Source organism: Labrus bergylta, chromosome 2 (assembly GCF_963930695.1).
Source record: "Labrus bergylta chromosome 2, fLabBer1.1, whole genome shotgun sequence".
Classification (NCBI taxonomy): domain Eukaryota; kingdom Metazoa; phylum Chordata; class Actinopteri; order Labriformes; family Labridae; genus Labrus; species Labrus bergylta.
Window position 1 is genome coordinate 13,089,107 of NC_089196.1, and position 25,411 is coordinate 13,114,517.

General features: G+C 40.1%; 1 protein-coding gene and 1 long non-coding RNA gene across 2 annotated transcripts in view; one reads left to right on the plus strand and one right to left on the minus strand.

Annotated features, from left to right (window-relative positions):
- The window catches only part of LOC110002131 (EGF-like repeat and discoidin I-like domain-containing protein 3), a 110,437-nt gene extending 93,883 nt beyond the window's left edge, over positions 1 to 16,554 (minus strand). Inside the window, exon 1 of the mRNA XM_020657788.3 lies at positions 16,172 to 16,554. Within this exon, the coding sequence (XP_020513444.2) occupies positions 16,172 to 16,235 (64 nt within the window). The 5' untranslated portion in view covers positions 16,236 to 16,554. The remainder of the gene's footprint in view (positions 1 to 16,171) is intronic.
- Positions 16,555 to 18,448: 1,894 nt separating this feature from the next.
- On the plus strand, positions 18,449 to 23,542 carry LOC136181278 (uncharacterized). Its single transcript, XR_010667632.1, has 3 exons — positions 18,449 to 19,271; positions 19,467 to 19,805; positions 20,468 to 23,542. It is a non-coding gene; the product is annotated as an uncharacterized lncRNA (long non-coding RNA).
- Positions 23,543 to 25,411: the final 1,869 nt, after the last annotated feature.

Here is a 25,411-nt window from a genome sequence, read left to right on the forward strand (position 1 = left end):
CTTGCTTTTTATGTCATCATCATCTGAAAAGCATCCGTCAGGGTCAGGGTTTATCTGACGAGTCCCGCCCCCTCTCGTATATGATTGGTTCCCCGGAACAGCAACATTAGCGCCTTTCTGAGCAGTATATGCTGAGGTGTTGCAGTGTTAGCGTCCTGAGCAGCTGAAAAAACACTAAACTAGCTCTCTGAACATTGTGAAAAATATGCTGGGTACAGGCATTAACTTTTTAATAACTGCACGCTGATGATTATGCTCTCTCTTCATTGGGAACAGCTCTGCAAAAAGATGAATGGGCTTACATAGCATGTAAGCTAACTACGGTTAATGCAAGTGGGCAAACAGTAATCAATGATCGCCTCAATAGCTCTCAGCTACAAGCACATTCACTAAGCTGAAACAAATACCTGCGGTTCATTGGATACAAACACCACAATCCACTTTTGACGGAATATTGACTTCTGGGGGGAAAAATATACTAAAATCATCCCATAAAAATCCCGATACTTAAGTGCATTGATTTTTTCCCACCCTTACTTTTTATTCCAATAAAGTCTTCAAAAGTTTGCCTTTAGCCTCACGCTGCAGAGATGTTTGGTGAAAGAAGTAACAGAAACCACATCACTGTATAAGAACAGCTTGCAGTGTTCATAGAATGAAAGTTTGTACTTCAGGGATGGGTTTGATATGAGTGTAAATCATCACTAAAACCTTCCTTTACATAGAAATACATTCAAATGTTTCTAAGTTAAATAATGTAAGGAAATCTCAATTGGAAAAAACACCATATATCCAGGCCAAATGATCTACTTCTTCCATGGTTTATCTCATTCACCAAATGACAAAGACTCCAAACTTGAAAGCGTAAACTGAATCTTTGTTTCTTTGCCAAGTGTGTATCTGAAGTTTAATTTCTTCACATCAAAGGCAGAGAAGAGAAAACCCTGACTCATTCCACCGTATTCCACATTGTTAGTGTAGAAAGGGAGGAGGGGTGAAACTCTCACTCCTCCTAATTGGATGTAATAGCTAGAGGGAATGAGCTTGCTTTGGCCTCTGGGAGGGGGAAAGTGAGAAGAGAGAGGAGATATGTTTAGAAAGGGCTGAAAATGCTAAACATCCATGGGCGAGTAGAAAGACAGAGAGTGTGGTCCTGGTTAGCCTGACACATACACACAGCCTACTAACTGTTCAGAAACAGCTCTAAAAAGAAAGTGAATAAAGAAGGGGAAAAAACGAACACGGTGGACTGGAATTAAACACAGAAGAGATAGACCTTTCTAAAAACAGAGAATCAAACACATAAAATGGCTTATGATAACAGAGAGCATGCTGGCTGCTGAGTCTGGGAAAGCTTTTGGGAGAACCCAGTCAACAGAGATGAGATCTAGATCTTCATTGCGGGGACATTTGAAGATGAGAGAAACCTTCGGTGCTCCTGTGAAGTCAGCCACTAGCTGAGGGCAGTCCTTTAAACTTTACCCCTCACTGAGATCAACCGATTTTCACTGCTAGTGGAAGTGAGGCAGAAAAGGACAGTTTTAGTATTTTGAAAGGTCCAACCAGTAGGTCCCCTTGTTTCAAATGAGTCAGAATGTAAAGGCCCAGTCAGTCAGTTAAACATTTATGAAAAAGGACATTTCAGATTGAAGTCTTTTTTACTGCAGTGGAACTGCAGCAACTGCAGGTTCCAAAGCTGTTAAAACATTTTGTGGAAAGTTTAATTTTGGTGTACTAAGAACATTAAGAGTTTATAAATTGCAATACAATCTATCTTGCAAGTCTAAACAACTTAAAGGAGATGGGTGGCATGGTTTGCATTCAGTCTCGAGACAATTGGTAAAAACTGTATGGTTCCATGCTAGTAACGTTCACTTAGCACTTAAAGGTAGGAAGATTTGTGTTTAATGTTACATTGGGTCTGAGCTAGGCTAGCTGTAGCTCTGCATTCCTGCAAAGCTAAGCAAACCGGCTATTAACTAAAGATTTGTATTTGACTTAATATATGGTATTCATCTGCTCCTCAAATCCTCAGCAGAGCCATTCAGCATATTTCCCAAAACATCAAACTACTTTTTTTACCTTCTTTAAGTTAGTGGCAGAGAGATCACATGTAGTCAGGACACCATTAAGCTTCCAGAACCGTTTACTTTGCCATGATGACACACAAACACATTTCCCCACCTTCTGGTGCATGCACACTGACTGATATGACCAGTGGAGAATACATTTGCAACGTGCTCTTTTAGGAAATAACCATATGCATCTGTTGTTGCACATGAAACAAAGGTTTGTTTCAGCTCCATTACCTCCCCCACTGCCACACAATATGATGTAATCTCTGGGCAATCCAAACCAAAACCTACAACAGCCACAGCCTAGAACCAGCACACATAATAAGTATGGTGTGGTTGAGCTTTGGTCACTGTGAGGTTAGAGCCTTCACTCATTCATCATCCTCTTCTCAAAGGCTTGTGCACAGAAAAGTCCTCTCTTTGGAGTCCTTGTCATAAAAAGTTCTGTAGCCACAAAAGCATCCAACCACAGCTCTCAAAGGAGTGAAACTCTTTCTTCCCAGCTAGAGGGGCTGAAACCATACATACTGGTAGGTACCCTATCCTCATATGTGTTGTTTCGGCCCAAACTATCTTCTCTTAGAAAAGCTTTTAATCATTTAAAGCCACCTTCCCCTGCTCCTCTGACTTCATACTGGGAGTAAACCAAATGTACTCTTCACACTGTCTGTGCTGAGATGTATTCCCACAGGAGCCCAGAATTCTAGATATCACCATCAAGGCTACAGTGCATGCTGTGAGGTTAAGACCTCGGCTGTGCTCAGAGAAAGAAAGAACAGTGCAGATTGAAGTGAGGGGTTAAATAAACTACAAACAACAAAAAGCCAAGCTAGCCTCTTTCTTTTTTCTTTATAGTAAAGGTCTCCTGCCTTGTTAGGAATAAGCTGGTCCCCTATCCCGCCCTCTATTGCTCTCATTACTGAGCATCCTGCCTCAGCCAGTCTAAGCTCCGCAGAGGTGCACAGAGGGCTTTTGTCCGAGGATAAGATCGATACATCTCCTCATCACGGGCCACGGGCAACGATAAGGCACTCAGCCCAGGGTCTGGAGGGTTCACAGGATTTGGCAGCCACCAGGGACCAAGAACTCTGGCTTTCCTGTAGTGAAACCATTACACATGTACAGTATGAACACCGCAGTCACTTCAAGGAGTACAAATATGTGATGGTTCCTAAAATATAGTGACATTTATGATGTGAAGATTTTAAGAGACTAGAAGGACTCTTATGTTAATTCTGCTGCCATGATAAATCACTATAAAACACAAAGGGATGCAGAAGCACCACCTAATAAAAATGCTACGGGGTTAATGAGTCACTCACTGCATCATGCCCCTCTCATGAATGTCTAATTCGCAGCTGTAAAAAAAACCTTTGACAGCTAATCTTATGGGGCAAAGCCTGGGTAGTGAAGCCCTGCAGTAAGGATCACAATACACTGTACCCGAGCATTTGACATCACAGAGCATCCTCCCATGACTCTAGGAAAATTAGTGGCCCGAAATGACTACTCTAATCAGCATCACAAACAAAAAAACCTTTACAATCTATGAAAACTCAAGAGGTTATATACATGAAGAGTGATATTTTTTTTTAAATGAGCAGCATTCAAGTCTAAGACAAATTTCCCTATGGGGACAATAATGTGCATCGTATCGTATGGCATTAGATAGTGTCCTATCATATCATATCAGACTGCTTAAGTCAGCATTGAGGTCCACGTTAAAAACATGATCCCTGTGCTCAGGGCCCTGTGTGTATGTGTCCTAATCTAACTGAGCTAACAATCACAGACAGGGGGGGAAATAAAGCATCAAGGCCTCATATGATGGATTTGCATAATAGCAAATGTATATGCATATGTATTAATGCATATCCATCCTCTTTTGAGTTCTTGCTAATTAAGAGTCAGCTAAGCATAAGTGGTTTAGTAAACATTTCTCTGCAATCCATTATTATTATGCCGTTACATGAGCTATGACACTTTGGAAAATAAGTGACATTCAATTAAAATAGTTTCATAATATATCATAGTTGTTTATGCAACCAGATATCAGTATTAGACAGGTTTGCCTTTTAGGTATATACAGCTGCATGACAGTAAAGAAAAAAAAATGTGATCCCTTATTTATCTACATTCTCACATGTAAGCAAAGACAAATCCACTGACAGAATCCACGAGCAACCATTGTTTTGTCTTGCACCATCCGTCTAAAGATTCTTGCAAAACTGATACATGTCAAAAATCAAGCTGTGGTTTCTTAGAAAACAAACACATTAGGTATGAGGGGAGCTGCAATTATGGAATCCTTGCAGTATCTCCTGTTGAGTGGGAGCTACAGTACAGCTGACCCCTCCCAGCTCCAACATCTTCTGGACAGCCGATGTTACAGCTCGTGGCGCAAATCTCGTTTGCAACATGCCCCTCTCCCAGTCTCACTTCGCCCACCACATCGTTTCTCTGCACGCTCATTACAGATGCCCTAGTTTGCTTGTGAGCCAAGAGAGCCTTGCTAGCCTCATTACAAACTTGGAAACCTCCCATCTTTTGTACCTTTTTTTCCCAGACAAGATCTCCCACATTCATGCCTGTGTCCCAGAGGTAGCACAAAAAAGATTCATCAAATATCTATAAAGAAGTGCAGCTCACATCTCATCTGAATCCTTTTTCACAGAAACCACTGAAGAATAAGGTGTCTGTGATGGAGTATGCCAGAGCAGATTAACAGAGGACGAAAAAAAAAAAAGGGTGCTGAATTGGAAATGCATTTGATTTGAAAAAGTGTGCCACAGATTCACAGGATGAATGCATATTCATCAGCACATGAAGGCATTTGTGTGACCCTGTTCGTTAAATGTTTGCCTCATTAGCTCTCTTGTTGTCATGATGTTTTCCATGTGGCATTTTGGATGAAAGGAAAATTATTCCACACAAATACACTCTGAGCAACCAGCTGATTCTAAATGCACAAAGGATGCCCTAGTATGATGAGCTTAAAAGTTCAGTCTTTTTTACGGCGTGTGTGCTTGGGTGTAAGAGAAAAGGGGAAAAAACAGAGACAGAGACGTTTTATAAATGCAGTAATCCAATAGACTTGAAATTAAAAACTGAAATTCCTTTGCCTTAAAGGAAACATTTTACGGAGTCACATTATACTACCGATACTATTTTCTTCATGACGAGAATCAGTTGAGAAGACTCCTACTCTTCCACTACTTTGTTTTAGCTCAGTGGTTTACTTGTTGTCTGTTTGTGTATTGTTAACATTTTTTCTGTTTGTTTTTTTTCTGGGTTTTTTTAATTGTTGTCCATTACTATGTCATGTTGTGAATTGTTTTCTGTTGGGACCCCTTGAAAACAAGATGGTACATCTCAAGGGACTTATCCTCTTAAATACATTTAAAATGTGAAAATACTTATTTCATCTCTCCATTAGTGAATGTCCATAGGATCATGTTTGTGCATGTGTGTGTATTTTAGCCTACAGTATGTGGGAGTGTAAAATTGAATTTCCCCTCACAGGATTAATAAAGTATATCTTCTTCTCCTTCATGTCTGCCTGATCTACATACAGAGGCATGTTGTAGCAGGTAAGCTTATGAAGGGGAAACAACTAGAGTGTTTCATTCCAAACAACCACAATACAGCCCATGAAGCTCACTGAATATCACCACATATTGTCTGTGAAAACTGTACTAAAAGAAAAAAAAGAAGGAAGGCATGATGCCATGTCATTGGGGGTTATGTGACTGACATTTCCTTGGTTTAGAGCTGGGATGAAATGCAATCTCACTTGTTGGCATGCCAGATTCACAGTAAACCAAGCCTTTACTGAAACAGCCCTGTGCAAAAACCCTCTTTTAAAATGCCAGGTTGTTTTTTGAAACATTGGCATCTGTATGGATTCTCTAAATGGTATATAAGCTCAGCTAACTGCTAACTAGCTCCCGCTACACATTGAAAGCAAATATGCGGAGTTAACCTAAATGATCAAACTGTTCCTTTGCAATATTGCCTGTATGGATTAATCTGAATGCTTCATCACTGGTTAATGACAGCTACATTCACAGTTGATCTAAAGAGAACATGTGGTTCATATGACCACGTATACAGCTGACTATGTACAACCTCTCACTGTCTCGGTGCAAAACATCTTTTAATGCCTTTATTTAAAAGTCGAACTGGCAATTTGAACAATGAAAATGTTACAGGGAAGCTGCGTGCAATAAATCTCTATTACACTGTATGAATGTTAGAAGTGGGTGAAGAAGTCATTACAAAATATCTTGTGATCCTTTATCCACTGGTACTTCACACCCACCGGCCTAAGCTGCGCACTGTGTGTACTGAAAAGGGCAGGGCTTGACAAATTGAATTTCTTCATCCTGCCCCATGATTTGGTCAGTGAATTTCATAGGGCAGGTGTTGCTTCCTTAAAGAGACTCAGCGTTTAGCAAGACAGAGCTCAGTGTAAAGAAGCTGAGTGATACCTATAGTCACAGGAAATGACTGAAGATCAAAATATTGAACACTGTCTACAAAGGAGGGATTACTCAATTTCTCTGAATCAAACATTCCTCTTTTCAGCTGACAAAACTTCATAAATGATTATAAAGCCAGCAATTTTCACTTTACCCACACATTGAATATGAATAACTGATGTTAAACCATCGAACTAATCAATCGCACACACATATCAAAGACAAAGAGACAGGGACGGTCTTCAAAACAAGCAGATGTTCCACAATCACAAACCAGTCCAAAACACAGTGCCAGCAAAGCAATAAACCACTTTTATTTGTAACATCAAACCAAATCCTCCTCCAGCTGCAGCAGCCACCTAAAGACCCCATGATTTGACGTGTTATAATAATAACTTCTAGCATTGTGTGTGTGTGTGTGTGTGTGTGTGTGTGTGTGTGTGTGTGTGTGTGTGTGTGTGTGTGTGTGTGTGTGTGTGTGAGAGTAAGATTGACAGAGGGTGAGATATCCCACAATTTATTTCTCTCCGAGACACTGAAGCTGGTTAAAAATACGAGCTGGGATTTAAACTTTTGAACTTCTGCAGCAATTAATTCAACTTGTCAGACATTTTTTCAGCTTCAACACTAGTCACAGTACTTGATAAGATTAACAAACACTGTCTTCACCATATACTTCTGCATTCTCCTGACTGCCTCTTCATTTGAGCAGATTTACCTATCTACAGAAGGTCCATAAGATCATACTAGTAAATATTTCATAAGGCTCAAGCAGTGGTAAATAATAGAGAGAGCATTCTGCCCGACTACCTGGTTTAAAAGATTTAAGTTTATTCTAAGTATAAAGAGGTCAGTGAGGTTTAGGTGGTGCTTACCAAATTATTCAGCCATATATTTCTCTAAAAGTGGTTTGCTTCTTTAGTGTACAGTATGGCCAAGGACACAAACTAAACTGTTTTTATTACAAACATTAAATACCATGTGTCTATTTATGTGAGCCTTGTGATAGACAGTTTTGGTAGGCTGAAACATGACTCATTCCCAATGCGTGTTGAGAAAGGCTTCAGATTGATGACTTTAACAATGAAACAAAGACTGGTGTTCTAAAATGTGAACACACTTTCAGCAATTTAGCGTTAATTATACCTCATCATGGGTGTGTATGTCTCTACAAACTGTCCAAAGGGAGATTTTTTTTTGAGTACCTACCCAAGTACTGAACACCCCTAAGGCTCAGGTAAGAAAAAAAAAAATGCTGTTTGCAAATCTGTTTCTATGGTTTACACATCGGTGTGCACAGATTTTCTGAGGGCATGGTTTTTATAAACTGTGTTTACAGACCTGTTAACTGTACGCACATTTTTGCAAACTGGGGGCATGGTTTCATTAACTGTGGTCACGGATTCTAAAAATCTGTATGCACAGTTTACAAATCTTTAGGTACGGAATATAAACAGTGCGTATGGATTTGTTAACCATGCGCACAAATTTGTAAACACAAAATATATATTTTGTTACCTGAGCCTTGTAGGGCTCCATACACAACCAGACTGATTGTAGCAGCTGAAAAAAAGAGTACCACAAGATGTAATTGTCTTTTAAATTAGTTAAATTAAATGGTCTTATTTTCAGCTTGCCCTTGGTTATAGTATAAAACAAAAGGGAAAAAGAAGCCTAATAGCAAAATCAACAGGCGCTGAATGCTATCTAGTGCAATATAAAGTTACTGCCAATCCACATTAAGTCAGGGGACATCAGCCCTAAGGGAAACTAGAAACCTCTATTTAATGGGCCATCAGTTGGCAAAGAATTTTCGATATTACAAAAAAAGATTAAAATAACCCATCAGCTGCACATCTGTTCCTAACAATTTCCAAAATGGTGTAATTTTTTGCAACCTCTGCAATCTTTGTAATTGACAAGGTACTGCAGTTCTAAGAAGATTGTTGTAACACCTTGTAAATGGGTTCTACTTTAAAGTTTGAAAGTCAATGGTTGCTGTTCTTTTAACTGCACATTGAATTGGATTTTCTCTGGACTCTCTCTTTTTTTTCTCTGGTACCACACACCCCCAAGCGTAATCTAAAACATCTGGACTGGAGATAGTCCACTTAAAAAACTTCACTTCTCAATGGATAGCATTTTCGTTATGCCTCTACCTCAAACACCCCCTCGACAGTCCAGAGTCCAGAGTCATTTTTGTTCATAATTGAGAGTCTGAGAGTCTTTCTGTTGAAATTTGGTCTTTCAATTAGTAGGTTTTTTTTTTATATCAAAGAACCTATCAAGGACATCTTTTCCTAATATTTGATTTAGCCAATAGTCTCCTTTCTAATGCTCAATCTGTCAAACACCCTCTTGCTGGCATTAAGTCCAGGAAAGTGAAAAAGTGGGCAGACTGATATGATAAATAAAGGGATGTTTTTTTTGGCTCGTTTTATTACAAATGTGTGAAGTGAAGATGCACATTCACAGTGTGCAGAAGATCCAGAATTGCTGCCTAGACTTTATGTGGTGACATTTCTGGGTTACCCTTTAGTGCTTTGAACACACAAATACAGGCACACAGGCACAGTAAAAAATGCAGCCTCATCAGAGCGGGCATTGACATGATCAAAAATAAGATTCAAAAGCTGATGAGTCTGGAAATGAGATGAAATGTGCAATTAAATCCTCAAACAATGCCTGTATCAAATACACTCACTATGGGATAGGGAGGAGAAAGGATGAGATCATCAGACTTAGAGATAAATACAAATTAAAGAGATACGGATGAATGGCAGATCACATATTGAACTTTGACATTTGACATTTTTTTTGTCAACTGATGACTCATGACTGAGATGAGCTTCTATGGCATCATTTATTGTATGTCCATGCTACAGAAGAAAGCTTTTCATAATCCATGTAACCTTTTCAACCTGTGTGTGTAGACTGTTCTATGAGGGCTCAACATTAGCGTTTGCCTCTAGAATAGGAATAAGTAGCCCACATCTCCTTAGGGCTTGTTGGAAGTAAGAACTTAAGCCACCTGCACCCATCTGATCTCAAATGAGTAGATTGGAGCTTATTGAAAATGCGGTGGCGTTCCAGAGCCCAACGGAGAGACTTTATCAGACCAAAGCAAAGCTCATTGCTTTAACTCCTCAATCTTATTATAACTAAAGCAGGCTTAGCTTCAGTCTGCAGCAAGCCGAGGCATGCTTGTCCTATAAATAAAAGCTGAAATGTTGCAAGCTCTGGGTTTATTTGAAAACTTAGCCATAAAATCTGCTCCCATTACAAACATATTATGGGCCTGGATGGACCACACACACCTGACTGTGCCATATAAAAACTGAGTGCATTAAACATATCGTAAGAAAAGTCTTTGAGGAATGGATAAAACAATACAAATGACAAGCTCTGGCTCGTACTCGGCACATGAAAGACATTAATATGATCACACACAGAAGATAGAACAGCTCCAAATGTGTCGGCTTTTTGTTGAAGATAAATCACTCAAAACATTCAAAGGTCCATGCGTCATTGTGTCCGTGAACAAGCATCAAAACTGAGAAATTACATTTTCATTTTAATCTCACTGTCTTAAAGGTTGACGTTTTTCACTCCTCAGATTTTCAGACTGCCGCAGTTCTGCACTTAACCTGAAATAATACATTCTGTGTATTGATCCGCTCTGTTAAGGTAGGACTCTGTCATTCATGGCCAAACTGGTAATAGAAAGGCTGACGCTGTTCTGACAACTCCCTGAAAAAAAAAAAAAAGGGCGGTGCAAGAGTATCCACTCCACAATTCACAACACAGAAATTGTGTTTGGCTCTGATAAGGAATGTAATAAAAAAAAAAATCCACCCTGATGCTTGTCAGAGGGGGTTTGCATTCCTTTCCATTCCGCACAAGCTGTCATGCAAAATCCTAACACCTCACTTACTCAGTCTTTGTCTTAAAAAATATACATACAGTAAATGTACTGTATATAATTTGTTTCTTTTCAGAGATGTATTCATGCAGTTATTAATAGGCTGTGTTGCAGAATCCATGCTTTTACATGATGCTTTCTATCTCCAGTTATTTGCTGTCTGACCCTTGCATATGAAATAATAATTAATATACAGCAGAGTTACAACCAGCTCATATGCAGCCTTCTCATAATGCAAATAAAAGACGAGCAGATGGATATTTGCACTTGTATAACTTTACAAGGAGGGAGAGTGATGAGATATGTGATATGGCTTTTCATGCACCAGCCGAAGAGGCACGCTGAGGACGAGGAATGCTGCTTCAGGAACGAGGCCAATCGAAAATTCTTTGGACTGTGTTTCTCAGATGAAGAGCTCTAATCTTATTTGAGCTGTGATTTTTTTTTATAAAAAGGCACATCCTGTTTGATGATGTCAGGCGCCTCTACGGATGCTAGAAGTATAAACTTAAGGTGTCTGATTTAATTAGTGTAACACACGCTAACCATCTTGAAATGTTATTTATGGTGAAACTAGAAGCTAGAATAAAACAAAGTGGCCGAACACTACTGAGTGCAATAAACACATTGTAGAGGTTTTGTAATGTTGATTATTTAATTGCAAGTATTCCAACGTTAGCATAATAAAGCTGAGTCATTAGACCACTGTTTTACCTCCTACCAGCTTTAATTAAGATACTATTCTGCACTCTACTTCATGCTATGATGAATGTTACAACTTTGAATTTGGTTGCTAAAAAATCTATTATTTAAAATGGGTATTTTGGGGCTTTTTGTGCTTTTATTGTAGAGACAGGACAGTGGATACAGTTGGAAATCAGGGAAAGAGAGAGAGAGGAAGGGGAATGACAGGAAAGGAACCACAGGTCAGTTTCAAACCCGGCCGCCCATCTGGAGGACTACCGTACAGCCTCAGTACGTGGGGCGCCCGCACCAACCACTATCCTACCTCCTAAAACGTTTTTAATGATTAAATGATTCGCCTGAACAACAAAATTAAGGGAATTATACCATCAAATTACATGAATTAGTTTTATCCAGATGGTTTGGATCTGATTTTTCTATGCATTGAGTGATCTGCAAAGAGACCTGAGTCAATAATGTAGTGAAGCTCCTGGACAATCCCAAGCATATTGTAAGAGTTATTATAGTTTGTGAATTTCAAGCACGACACCATATAATTTTGTTATCGGCTATATTTCTGCCACACACACACTTTTGGGCCTTCACTGTGGGCCGGCTCGTGCCTCCAACACTTGAGTCATTAATCGTGACCCAGTGGGATTATTTAAAAACCAGCGTGCGGCCTTATGACTGCTCACACTATGAAAGGACAGGCTGCTGCTGCTGCATGTTGTAAGCTGAAACAGTCAAGTACACTCAACATGAGACGACACTACAAACACAACATTCATATAATCTTTCGACTGATTCATATAACTCTTTTTTTCCCAGTGCAGTCAGGGTCTGAATTTTGACGGCCGCATTAATGCGATGCTCACCTCTTAAAGCCGCCTGTCATGATGCTACATGATGCTTGTAGTCATCTTTAAACCTTAAACGTGTCTGGGAAAATACTGAATGAAAGTTTCTGGAGTTTTGAGAATAGAAACATCAGGCATTGACATGAGGATTAGGGAAAACAGAAAAAAAGTCTTCAGTGGAAAAAGGCTATTTTTACCGCAGAATGGTCGCTGTTTTTGTCCGTTTTTTTGTTTGATTGAAGTGTAAAAACGCAGCTTCTTTCTTTCCAAAACGTTGTGTATGCTCTAACAACTTATTTCACCTCTTCGCTGCCCATCTCTATCTCAGAGCCACAGCCTAGTCCTTTGGTAAGCACTTCCTAAGTCTGTGTCCTTGCAACCTCTCTAACCGCCCCTCCAGTGCCCTCCCGATAAGTCAAGCATGAAATGTAGGAAGGACAACAGAGGCCAAACTACAGCCAAGACAAATAGCACTGTCTCCATTAACTTGTCAGCACAGGAGATACATGAACTCTCCTTCAAATATTAATGGGATTAAAGAACATCTACACTGACCATGAATAGCCTAATCAGGTTCCTTAAACAGGAGAAAAATAAAGACAGCAGCAGCAGGAGAAGGCTTTGTGGGAGGATTGATTATGGGCTCTGATATTCAGTGTTTCATTTCCTTATGTGTGGGTTGCTGTCCAGTGAGAGGCTTTGAATTCGTCGGTTATCACGGCTGCTGATCTGACAGAGGTCACACCTCCCTCGCCTGATTGAAGACTGTGCCATTTACAACCCGAGAGAAGGGCACTGTGGAGGAAGGCTGCATGTCATTGTTATTAAAAGTCACCTGTACATCAACCATAACCTTCAGTGGCCGCTAAATGTAATGAGCTTTTAGCTCGCTCTCCACAGTCTCATCTGCATGCATTGAGGGGAATAAACATCTACGGACACAAGTCGCTTTCTGCATAGCGACAACAACCAGCTGACTTAAGATAACTGAATTAGTGTAAAGCAGAAATAATTCAACAAATTACTTAAGCCATGTACAATGTTAACAAAGGGCTTTTTCAATGCTTTTAAGAGCAGACCGTAGCTACTTTCATTTTTTATCAATCTGCTGATTACTTTCTTGACTTACTATTTGGTCAATAAATATCAGAAAACAGTCAATGGTGTCTGCTTTGAAAAGCAAAATAAGGGCTGTAGTCAATTTAAAAAAAATAATAATTGAACTGAAATTACACCTGATTGAAAAAAAACTGCAGGGACAACCTAATTAGTGACTGTGTAGTCAGTGCATCGTGGCTGGTAGTCTAAATTAACTTAAAAACTAACATTACAAGCTTTGTGCAGGAAAAAGGCAGCAGACATTTTTTGATTTTGGTCGGATGATAGCTAATCGACCAACCAATTAACAAACCACCCGAAGGGTGTCAGTCTTACTAAACATGGTAAGTCTGAAATGAAAGCGGTAAACATCCCATTTGAGAGGATTTAGCCTACACATGTTGCATACAAATCACAAACATTTCAGTATTTTTACATTTTAACATTTTTATGTTTTTATCTGTGTTCATTCCATTTATCAAATAAACAAATAATTGCTGTCGCTGTGACCGTGACTATTCTGCTTCAGTGATCTGTTTCACAAATCCATTAATTAATATATTTGCAGTGATCAGTGCATAAAAAATCTCCCGACAATTGTCACATGAATTGTAGAAAGATCCTTTGTCCAAAGAAAATGAAAGTGAATTAATCAGTTCGATGTTTGAGGAGTTCATAACCTCATATCCAAAGCAATATCTTGTTGCCATCTTTTCATCCCTCTCATTCATAGTCAGATCAATTGCTTATCCAAATGTAGCGGCTGCAAAGAGAGCAAGCAGCCGTGTCTGTCAGTCTTTCCCTTAAGTTTTAACACAACCACAGTCTGTGGACAAGAGAAGGAACTGATCGAGCCAGTCTTAGCAGAGAGTCATCGAGAAATCACAACCTCTCTACACCAACACATTGTGTTTGACAGGCTTCTTGAACTGCGTTAAGCCAGTGACATCTTTGTGCAAAACGAACAGTGAGCAACAATGCTAACACTCATCATGATTCACCAACAGCAGACTTTGCAAATCTCCTCTCCAGATGGCCGTCCATTCGCCTAAAAGGCTTTAATTGCGGTGCTATTATAACAAGCCTGAGACTCAAATTAAGATGCAAAGAATTCATTAAAACTGCCTCTCTTAACAAGCACAAAAGCATCCTATATTTCCATACAGAGGGCTCAGTGGTGCAGTCATGTGCTTTGTGCAGGCAGACAGGCAGAATCCCAAACAATGTGTGAGAGTCAGCACCAGTAACCGGCCAGAGGAAGTGATGTATTGCACACTGACTTGGAACAATGCAGTCTGTTTTACCTGAAGGCGAATGTTTCTACCCCATCAATTTGTTTCAGCAGACAGAGGCACCCTGTGACACCCTCAACAGAGTGTTTGTTAGCAGCTGTCTGTGAAGACACCTGCTGCCTGTGAGGAACCATGAAAGATAAGTAACGTGTCTTTTGTACAGTAGAAAAAGACATCATCACAATGCATTCTTCTAAATATGACTTCATGAATGGGAGTTTGGATGCTGCTTGACATTCGGAGACCTTGATCCCAGAGCAGTTTTGTTGCTAAAAAAGGTACTTGAGGGTAAAGGATGCTCACACAGAGATCACACATTACTAACAGTCTCCTCCTTCTCCTCGAATCAGCCCTTCAGCGGATGAGGTTGCAGCTGTGCTCACTTTGGAAACAGATGGACAAAGAGAAAAATCCCTTCACAATACCACAAATTTAACTGGGATATGATTAATTGAGGGTGTATTTTTAACTCACTGAGCCTTGAATAAGTCAACCATGGCACCACTACAGCTCCCTGCTCCTCCTCTGTATTCATTATGCCACCTTACCAGGGGAGTATTACGTCTCACAAAGGCTGACTCTGAGTTGACACTGCCAGGCTTAGGAAGCCTGAGAAACTCAGTGCTCAAGGCACTCTTCTGGTGTAGAGACCCGGGTCTGTCTGACATGTGTGACTCCTGAGTTGAGCCCGCTGCTAAATGAGGAGAGACAGGGAGGATGATACGACCCACTTCCATACAAGCTACAGTGCTTTCTTTAACAGAAATCCCACAGGTACCGTTCTGCACCGTTCATGGAGAATATACAGCAGGGAATAAGCTTAAATATTCCCCTCACCAGAAGACTGGAGGGGCAGAGGATAGAATTGTGTGTGTGTGTGTGTGTGTGTGTGTGTGTGTGTGTGTGTGTGTGTGTGTGTGTGTGTGTGTGTGTGTGTGTGTTTGGAATGATTTAGATGCAGATCCAGAGGGTCAGTAGCGTTTTTACATCCTACTCTCTTCACAAAGTGATCAGAATTGAAATGCACAACTGACCTTCTCTTGGTGTCATCCTGGGCAGTAATGGTACTCTGCTGCAACTAAGAGCATACAAAAGGCTTTCTATCATATCTCAGCCAAGTGATAACATCTTAAACCTAATCTGGAAATCGATCCATCAATCTATGTTCTTACTACAGTTTCCTAAAGACGGAAAGGTGAGGTCATCCTTCCCTAAGTGGAGGCACGGTCTTTTTATTCAGTGAAAAAAAAACACAAAAAACATCACGGAGGAGAGGAGCAAACTGCTGAGGACGCTCACTGTGAGGGCTCACAATTTACTGGAGCTGTGCACATTCTTGCCATAAATGTGCGCGCATGATGCACGGACTGATTTCTTCCAGTATCACAACGAAATTACGCACGGATCAAAATCCATTTGATCCCTGCAAAAACTGACTCAGACAAGTGTCGTTATGAGACGAGCTGAGCTAATAACTAACGAGTCGTGCACAGATAAGCAGCAATAGTTTTATATTGCAAATACGTGCTGAATGTCTGCTCACATTCCGCAAACAACACATGTTCTCTATGTAGACGCATCATCCCAGTTTGGTGAGCTATTCATCTGGGCTTCCCCAGTTTTAATTGTCGATTTACTTTCAGTCTGGAAGAGGCTCCGGTCGCTATTCATCAGTTTGTAATGCCTCCATTCTTAAGGGCATGTTATGTACAATGTTTGGACAACGATAATGACAGCTATAGTCCACTTTTCCACTCACCTCTCGCGTGCTGCGGGACGGCGGCGCTCAGACACAGCGCGAGGGAAAGGAGTAGCGGTCCCATCCTCTCTCACAATAACCAGATCTGACTTCCAAGGTTACGCAGATGTGGTAAATAAAAAAAAAAAAGAAGAAAAAATCACGGAGCGAAAAGCCAGAAGTTGTCCCTCCCTCGCTCTGCTGGACTGTGGAAGCTGCTTTTATATGTCCTCTCAGGTAATGTCCTCCTCAGTGAGAAACTCGGCACAAAAGACGCACTTGCCTCCTGGATTTTCTTTTCGTGCAGGAACAAGTGAAGAGTGCCTGCCTTCCCCGCTCCTACCGCAATGGTGCGATGTAGAGGAGAGAAGCGACGTGTGCGCTCACTGCTCCCGGACAGCTAAACTGTGTCGAGCGTACGGGAGTGAGGCAGAGCATCACTTCCGGCTTACACTTTCAAGGTAAAACGTAATAACTAACTGAATTTGAACCAAAACTGTCTGAGTTACATACAATTAGGGAATATCAAGCAGTGTATGTTGTTTACTAGTTGGTTGCGATTGTACTCTGTTTCCATTTAGTGTTTGCAACCAGTTTCAAAAGCGTATACAATACTGTGTTTCAACCAAAATCATGTTACGATATTTCATTTTCAATTAAATAACATCACAATAGCTATTTTGACTATAACCAACAATTGTATTTATTTTAAACGTTGATTAACGGCACAACAGGATGCTTTTGTTTTGAAAATATTGACGCCATACTATGCGGGCTCGGGGGTGGAACTTGCTATAGACTTCAAGAAGGGCCCACTCAGCTCGCCGGAGGATGAACGCTTTACGTCCAGTCACAGTAAACCGACTGGGGCGCTGCCCTGCTGATGGAGACAACTCCTCCTCCTCCTCCTCCTCCTCCTCCTCCTCTTCCTCTGAAGAGCTCTTCTAACAGGCCTGCTGGGTTGGGGCTTTAAACTCTATGTAATCTGTCTCTTCAGCCTTTTCTTGACCTCTTTTTCACTCCCCATGACTTCCCTTTCAAGCCCGAGGAAGTTTGATAGCTGAGTATCTTTTCCTCTGAAAAAAAAAAAAAATGCTTGTCAAGTATGGAGGGGGAAAACGTGAAGCCTACTTATTCCCCACAAAAAGGCGGAAAATATGCCATTCTGCAGAGTCAATGGGCTATGGGTGAAAATCTTATGCTAAAACATTGTGTAGTTCAAAAAGGGTGGTAAGTCTTCTGTGGACTCCCTTCAGCCTGTTATCTACTGTAACATGAAATAGTGTTTTATCATTATGTCATTTATTGTTCCTGGATCTGTTACAACGTTGATTAAAAACAAAAGTTAAAGGTAAAGTGTGATATTGCAATGCATATTGTCATGTCAGCTGCTATAAGAAACGAACCATGACATGAAAGGTTGGTTTTAGTTACCATCTTGAGATTTCATCCATCCTTGCCTTCAGACAGAACTAACAAGACCCAGGTGAAACCAGAATTAAAACTGTTGTAGTTAACACTGAGCTGTGGCATTTTGAAAATGTGATTACTTCTTCTACAGGGGTGTCATCCCATTGATTGTTCATGCGTCATGTGTGATATTTTGGCCAGCGCTGATTGGATTTTGATGAAATTTGGGGTTAAATTAATGTGACGATTGCACTTTGGTGATCTCAATTTAATCTGTAATTAAGATATGGTGGGGACATTATTTCAGAACAAACGCATAGGGGTATTTTCTATTCAAGATGGAGTTGGAACAGAGGTCCCCTCTTACAAGACTGTGTAATTCTGGATATTATGTTGTCAAGAGACATTCGCTGTAGGTCAGTAATTGGTCATTCGGGAGAATTCATCATATTTAAGGAGACATCTTGTTTCCTGTTTGGTACCAAACTCAGTTTTAATCCTGACACATGTAAGCGATATTGACCCTGAAACTGAAAACGCACAGCGAGTTTCAAACACTAAGCTGATGTCATCATCCAACATCGCAGTTATCAGTGCGACCTTGAGGTGTTTCCGGGCTCCACACCATGAATCATGAAAGATACCAAGTGTCTTATGGTTTAATGTAGATAGAGACCTCTAACTGTATGCACTTGGTCAAGACCTATAAATCATCTGCAGGACCCACAGTGAAGTCTGTGATCATCCTAACGAGAGGCCACTTTGTATTCATACGATCGCAGCAACACCTGTTTTTTCCTGGAGTCTCCGGGCTCTGTCTCCATAGCAGATCATTCCTAGCAGATAATGGGATCTCTTTAAAAGTTATTAGCATTAAGGAGGATTAATAATGGGAAAACAACAACCGTGCACTGAAACGTCTTAGGCAGTGTTTATAGTAAAAAAAAAGAATCCACTGAGGATAAATAATGCTAATCCTGCGTATCAAACTAATTAATGTTTTTTTTTTCTTTTACATGTATTACCTTTTTGTTGTGCGTTGGATTAAAATGTGCCCTCATATGATATAATACATATTGACTGGCATGTGAGCTTTTATAAGCAAAATTCCTCTTTATGCTGAACTTAGAAAGAAAAAAAAATCAAACACAGAGATGATCAGAGAGGATTGGTCACAGGCTCTGCAGCTTGTTGGTAAATCTGTATACTAAGCACAGACCTCCTAACCTCTTCCCAGCCTCTGCTGTCTGCCTACACACAGAACTATTACAACTCAATTCTGATGAATCCTCCACACTGTATCAACTTCTCCACAGCCAGCAGCCCTCCTTCAAAACTCCTCCCGTCTCCTCATCTGCCCTTGTTTTTCCCCCCTCCGCTTGTCGAGAGGCTGCAGCTCAGACCAGTGAGTCCTCCTCGGCGCACATCCATCCTCATTTAGGCCACGGGGACCCATTTAGGATGAGCAACGGTCTGGAAAACACAGTGACCTTCTCATATTTGACTCATTTACTGCTGGTTTTATTTCGGCCACTAAAACAATGTTTTTGTTTCCAGCAGAAGTTACAGAGTGGTTGGAGTGCGCACGATTTGTCCTCCAGAAATAATCCGCTCTTTGAAGGGCACAAGGATCGTTTCCTTTTATCCAAATGGACATGAGGGCGAGGGCACCTTAAGGATGCAGAAATAATCTCAAATTGAAACTTCACAGGTGAGGAATCTATGAATTTGGACAGAGAGAGCACCACTGGAGTGAGGCTTTTATTATCTGCCGTGCCCTCAGCATTTTCATAACCACAATTTTAATGAGGTTAACCTCTTTAAAACAGAGGATAAGGGGATAACTGCTTCTTTTTCTTCCTTGCCTGTCTGCGTTTTCCCCTCTCCTTTCTCCATTCTCTCACAGGGGAGGAGAAGAGGCTTTTTTTCAGATCCACTCGCTCCCTCTCTCATCCCCCATGTCTCCAGGTTCCTTTGCTCTCCTCCCCAATCAGACGGCTCCAGTCGTCTTCAAGGCCTCCCTTCTTTCTCTCTGCACTCGCCACAAAGACAGTCTCACAAAGGCCCGAGGCAGGGAAAGAGAGAAGGAGAGAGAGAGTGTAGGGGAAAGAGAGGGGCGGCCGCGGTGAGAAGGCTGGTGGTGATGATGAGGTGGCGGTGGTGCTGGAGGTTTCATATGAGACAGTAAAGGAGATGGATGAAGAAAGTGGGAAAGACGGAGAGAACGAGTGGGCAGATTGAGACGGTAAGGAAGGCAAGCAACACTAAATTAGATGCTCTTGGAGAAGAGACAGAGAATTAATTCCAAAGAGAATATTGCATTGTGTCTTCTTTCCCCCCCCCTTCCTCTCCCAGCATTGGGACACAGAGAGTTATGTGTTTCCCCCAGCAGGCTCCTCTATTTCTCTCTCCTCGCCTCTGTTAGTCCCACGCCGATGATACCACTGGCAACAGCCTGTACTTTCCCTCTTTCTCATTCTGCTTATTGCTGGATTCTTTCTGCAGAAAGTATACTTGGTGCAAGAATTACACATGCATGGCGAATAAGATTAAGATTAGGCTTCGAATGTGAAGTTCATAATGAGGAAATAAAATGTTATCTGGACATTTTGTCAATTCTAATCAGACAAACTGTAGAATTGGTGTACAATAATTGGGTTTTCCATCTTTAGATAATCTAAAAGAGCAGTGAAACAGCTGTCAATGTCTTGTATCCACATCAAAAGTGTTCCCTTTTATATACTTTTACAATGTCATCCATTGATTTTCTCTTTAGCCCTCCCCAATGAATGAAATATGATACATTGCCTCACAAGGAACATTTTCAATAACTTGCCTCCAGTCTGTGACCATAATCATAACCATGATCTGCCACTGTGCACCCCTTCCCATCTGTTTCCACCGTAGATACGTCCAAGGAAACTATCTGGAGGTTGCCTGAAACATCGCCCGAACCCTCACACATCCACAGACCTGCATTTCTTATTTACACAGCGGCGGGAGAATTAGAATATTTGGCCGGGTTTGCTGAGTAGTCAGCTACGCTCGGCTGGCGTTCCACTCCACAGCGTTTTTGTCAGTTTGTGCTGAATGCATAATAGAGTGATATATACCAGGTTCTCCTGAATGAATGACATGAGCCCTCACACTATTGTAAGCCTTCTTTCCTATAACCATTGTTTAATTAGCCAGGTATTTAGAATTGGAGTCTTTTTCAGACATCTCTGCTGCGTTTACCGCCCAATATTACTTATTTAATGATAAGTGTGCAAGTAATCCCTTACAAACCCGTTTATTCATAGCATACTTCCAATATGTTTAAGTGTGATAGTCAGAACACTAACAGTACAGAGTCTGAAAATTATTCCTACTTCAAAAAGCATTACTTTAATTTCTGAAAATACCAATATTGTGTTCCAAAAGATCAAATTATCTCAATGGAGCTCAGCAAGGCTCCTTCTAAATGAATTCCACAGATTCCCCAAATCAACAACACTTGGCAGGGTGTTATTTTAACAGACTATAATTTCATGTTTGGCAGTTTGCTGCATGTAATTACAGACAGCTTTGTTTATTACGATTTTCTGGACTCAAATGTGCCAAAAGTTAGTTTTAGAGGTGCTCCTTCAGTCTTGACGCAATCCGATTTTATTTAGGTTATATAATTGCTGAGATCTAGGACAGACTTTTACCTGCAAGTTTAAGACTTGACAGTTAACTTCCAGGGTAAAGCAACTATTTTCTTTACTGGCAGAGGCTTGGGACGTGAGAGCAATTTATAGCGATGGCACTCAACCCCTTTACACAAGAACAGAACTTCAAAGCCTGCTCAAACACAAGCTGCAATCACGACACACACAACTGCATCAACTCATGATTTGATAAACATACAAAACTGATTATTGTGTAAAAGAAACATTCACAGTTAGGCTGAAGACTGGTTTCTTAAGTGCAGAGTTTTATCTCCTTTCCAAAGACCTCTGAAGCTCATTTTCCACATATCAACAAAGGGAAACAGCTTGGAAGGACTATATGTCTTGTGTTAAAATCAATATGCTGTTCACCTGCATGAGACAGCAGGATTTATAATGTTGCAATATGAGCTATGAGGAAGTGCTTCCCATCCACCTCCTCCATAACCCAAATAATTGATATCCTCACCCATTCCTCCCCTCTGTCCCTCATATACCTTTTTACTATCAGGCCGAATACAAGCTAAATATCCACTAAAAGGATTCTTTGCTGAAAAGGGCTGGTTTTGTAGGGATCTTCAGCAAATAATCCATTCCACATTGAATTGAGTTAATGGCGACTGGTTTGTTTTGATTTGATCAGACATTTATTCAATCAAATTGTTCCATTGCTCGCATGTTGATCACATCAACAGCTTTGGTATCCTGAGGTATTTGGTACTGCTGTGCTCGGCATTGTTTGAGTTCTTCTGAGCATGATCAAAAGCAGGAAGTATGAGCTATCATAATGTGATATGCAATGCAAATATTAGTAGTGTGTTTATTTGTTAGGGTCTTTGTGGTCTGCTTTTAAGTAATAAAAAAAATATGTTAAAATTTTAAATTCTCTGTCAAAATTAAGTGAAACATGATGGTATTCCTGATGAGTATCCCTTCTGAATAAAGTGGTTAGAGGAATTCTTTTACAGTGTCAGCAGCCATCATAATTCTTGTTTGAAGTTTGCATTTCAGTAAGAAAGGAGCTGCAGCTCTGGCCCTTGTTTGCCCTCAACACTAACCTCAGTCTAGACAAACCTCTTAAAAGAATGTTCAGCTAAAACCAAAGATATCTGGAGAAAACTTGAGTCACTAAGAATTTAATTTTCCTAATGTACAGGTTCCCAGAGGTTTGCTGTAAAGTCCACATCTTAAGGACATGGCACATGCGTGGCTCCCTTCATTTGAAGATATTTGAGCAAGAGAAGTAATCAGGGGAATGACTGGTCTGTGGTACAATTGTTCTGAAGATAAATTGTATCAGTGGTAATGTGTGAGGGATAATAGTAATGGAGTTTCAGGTTAGGAAACATCATGCTTCAGTGAACTGCTTATAAAACCATTTACTGAGGCTACTCAAGGTCGCTGTTACAATGGAGCCATAGAAAGTGTTTACGTACACCCAGAGGGTCTCTAATATGATCAGACTGCACCCAAACCGCATGCAGGGATCACAATGATGTGTATTAGTGTGTTTATTGATTGTTGTACAGGTGTGTGTGTGTTTATAACTATACCATTTTAAGTGTCATAATGGCTAAATGGCCAAAAACATTTTATTTTATAGGATTCCATCTACAGCAATAAAATGATTATTCAATAATGCAAATAAGGTTTGGATCAGCATTGTTTACCAATTTAACTGTCACGTGAATAGTCTCTTACCTGTGTCACATTTCGGTTAAAAGATGGGTAAGAATAAACTGACATATCATTACTGTGTGAATTAATAAAAAGGAAAGTTAGAATATTTTGAAAATAGTTATTAGTTAGAGAATAAATATTCAAAGCTACACCTCTATGTCTGTATTCTAAATAACAAATTATTGCCAGCATACTTAGCTTAACATAAAGACTGAAACAGCTGGCCTGTTTTTTCCAGTGGTTAAATCACATCTCTATACCATTTATAAAAAAAAATTATATTGAGAGTTATGTGCTGGATTGTTCTCTATGCTAAGACCAGCAGCTGCCTGGACCCGACGCTGAACATCAATTTGCTATGTGTTCATTTATAAGTGTTTTGGGTGTGTTACAATTAAATAACTTGAATCTTTTGTGTAAAAGTGTGTTAGGAGAAGTTGTTAAAAATGTATTTCCCTTTGTACAGAGACTGGTTAGCTCCAATGTTTGTGCTAAAATAGATTAGCATGCTAGCTTGTAGTGTTCTTGGAAAAGTCACTTGAGGCATGGCTCCACAAGTGAGTCAATCCTTATAGACTGTAATGTTAAAATGCCCATCTAAACAAAATAAATAAACAGGTTAGACCTGGTACAACAAAAACGATGGTGTCTAAGCTGTTCCAATTAATGATGAGTTGAGTATATATATATATATATATAGCTCACCCATTGAAATTACATTAATTGGGCTGATTCCCCCCTCAAAGCTGCACAGAACTGATTATCTTCCCAGATGATCTTGCAGTGTGAGTGGTATAGCTTCAATCTAAACATTCCCGATCTGCTAGGAGATCATCTGGGACACTCCATTATTTTTCAAACATGTTTGATATTCTGGATTTAAGATTTTGATGATTACGTCATGAAAAAGTCTGGGGGAAGTCGTGAGGGACTACAGTTATCAAGAGACACGAGGAAGAAGAGTAAATAGTGGACATTACAGTCGAGGTGACCGGCAGCAGGAAGCAACTTGTACAGGTGCGCTGGACAACTGTTTGACAGTTACAATCAAACACAAAGTAAAGCAAATGTGCACAAGTTACTTTCCCAAGTACCTAGCTACTTGTATAATGCAGTAACTCTGTTAGGAACTCAGTTACATTTTGAGGAACTAGTAACTAACTAGTTACCGGATACTCATTTTTTGCAACATGCCAAACACTGCTTCTGACGCTGGAAACCTACATGAATGGCAATAAAGCTGAACTTGAGTGACTTCATGGTAGCGACATTCACTTCTGAAATACAGCACACAGTATCCACAATCTTAACAGTGGTATCGATCTTCTCATGTAACTTTCTAAAAGAAGAAAAACAAAATGTCCTCCAACTATTGGTTATACAATAAATAAACACTTTCCACTTTAGCCTAAATGTCTATTTCTTTTGAGTGCTCACTTCAATTCTGACTTGAATTACTCCAAATAGTTCAGATTTCCTGCTACTAATGTTAAAGTGCTACATCATTTTTTCAAATGTTTATCAGTGGTTTCAAAGACGCACTTCGATTTCAAAACACACTCTGTTTGAAGGTAATGACCTGTGGTTGACCAGCCATCCTTTCCAGCCATACATAGGAAAATATTTTGGATTGCACAGAAGTTCTGTCATTCATTCCGAATAATATTTAAACCTTTGACTCAGTATGAGTGAATGTGTCTGTGCCTCAGAGACTCTTTAAGCTGCTTTTTCCCCCTACAGCTCTGGCTTGGAGATGATGATGATGATGATACATGGTACTCTTGAGCTCATGCCGTTTGTGGGTGGAAAATGAGGTGATGAAAGACGGAAGCACGAGGTGACACTTTACATCAAACCTCCATTTTCAGATAGAGTAAATAACACTACAGCAGTGTTTACTCACAGACATCTGTGACTCTTGCTTTCCCTGGATCATTGAATATCTTGAGAGAGTTGTCGACAATCTGTAAATACAGAAAATGTCACGCATTACTAAATGTCACTTCTGCTGTTATATTAATTAAATTGTTATTCACAAGAGGGAGTTTGTTCCATTCAGTTGCAACGTATTGACTAGTGTACACTGACAAATATATTATCAAATGACTATGCAAGGAGCATGTATAAAAGGTCAATGACATTGAAGTAAAGCTGTAATGACAATAAGCTATAACAATAAAACAGAAAGAATGGAGAAGAGAACAGGGACAAGTGCCCATGGAGACCATCCTTGAAAACTTGCTGCCTTTTCATGGTAGGTTACAGTATGTAACTGAACAGTTTACCTTTCAGTTTCAGCATTAAACTATAAAGTACTTTTGGTTGAAAGAAAAAAAGGCAACTCTGACATTTAGCGCACTGCAGGTTCATTCATAGCAACAGTTTGGAGGTTTGTTAAGGATTAATCCCTGCATGTTCAATGAGTGCTTTGGCAAAAACTATTAAGTGATCAATATGTTAAGCATAGGTCTACTGACAT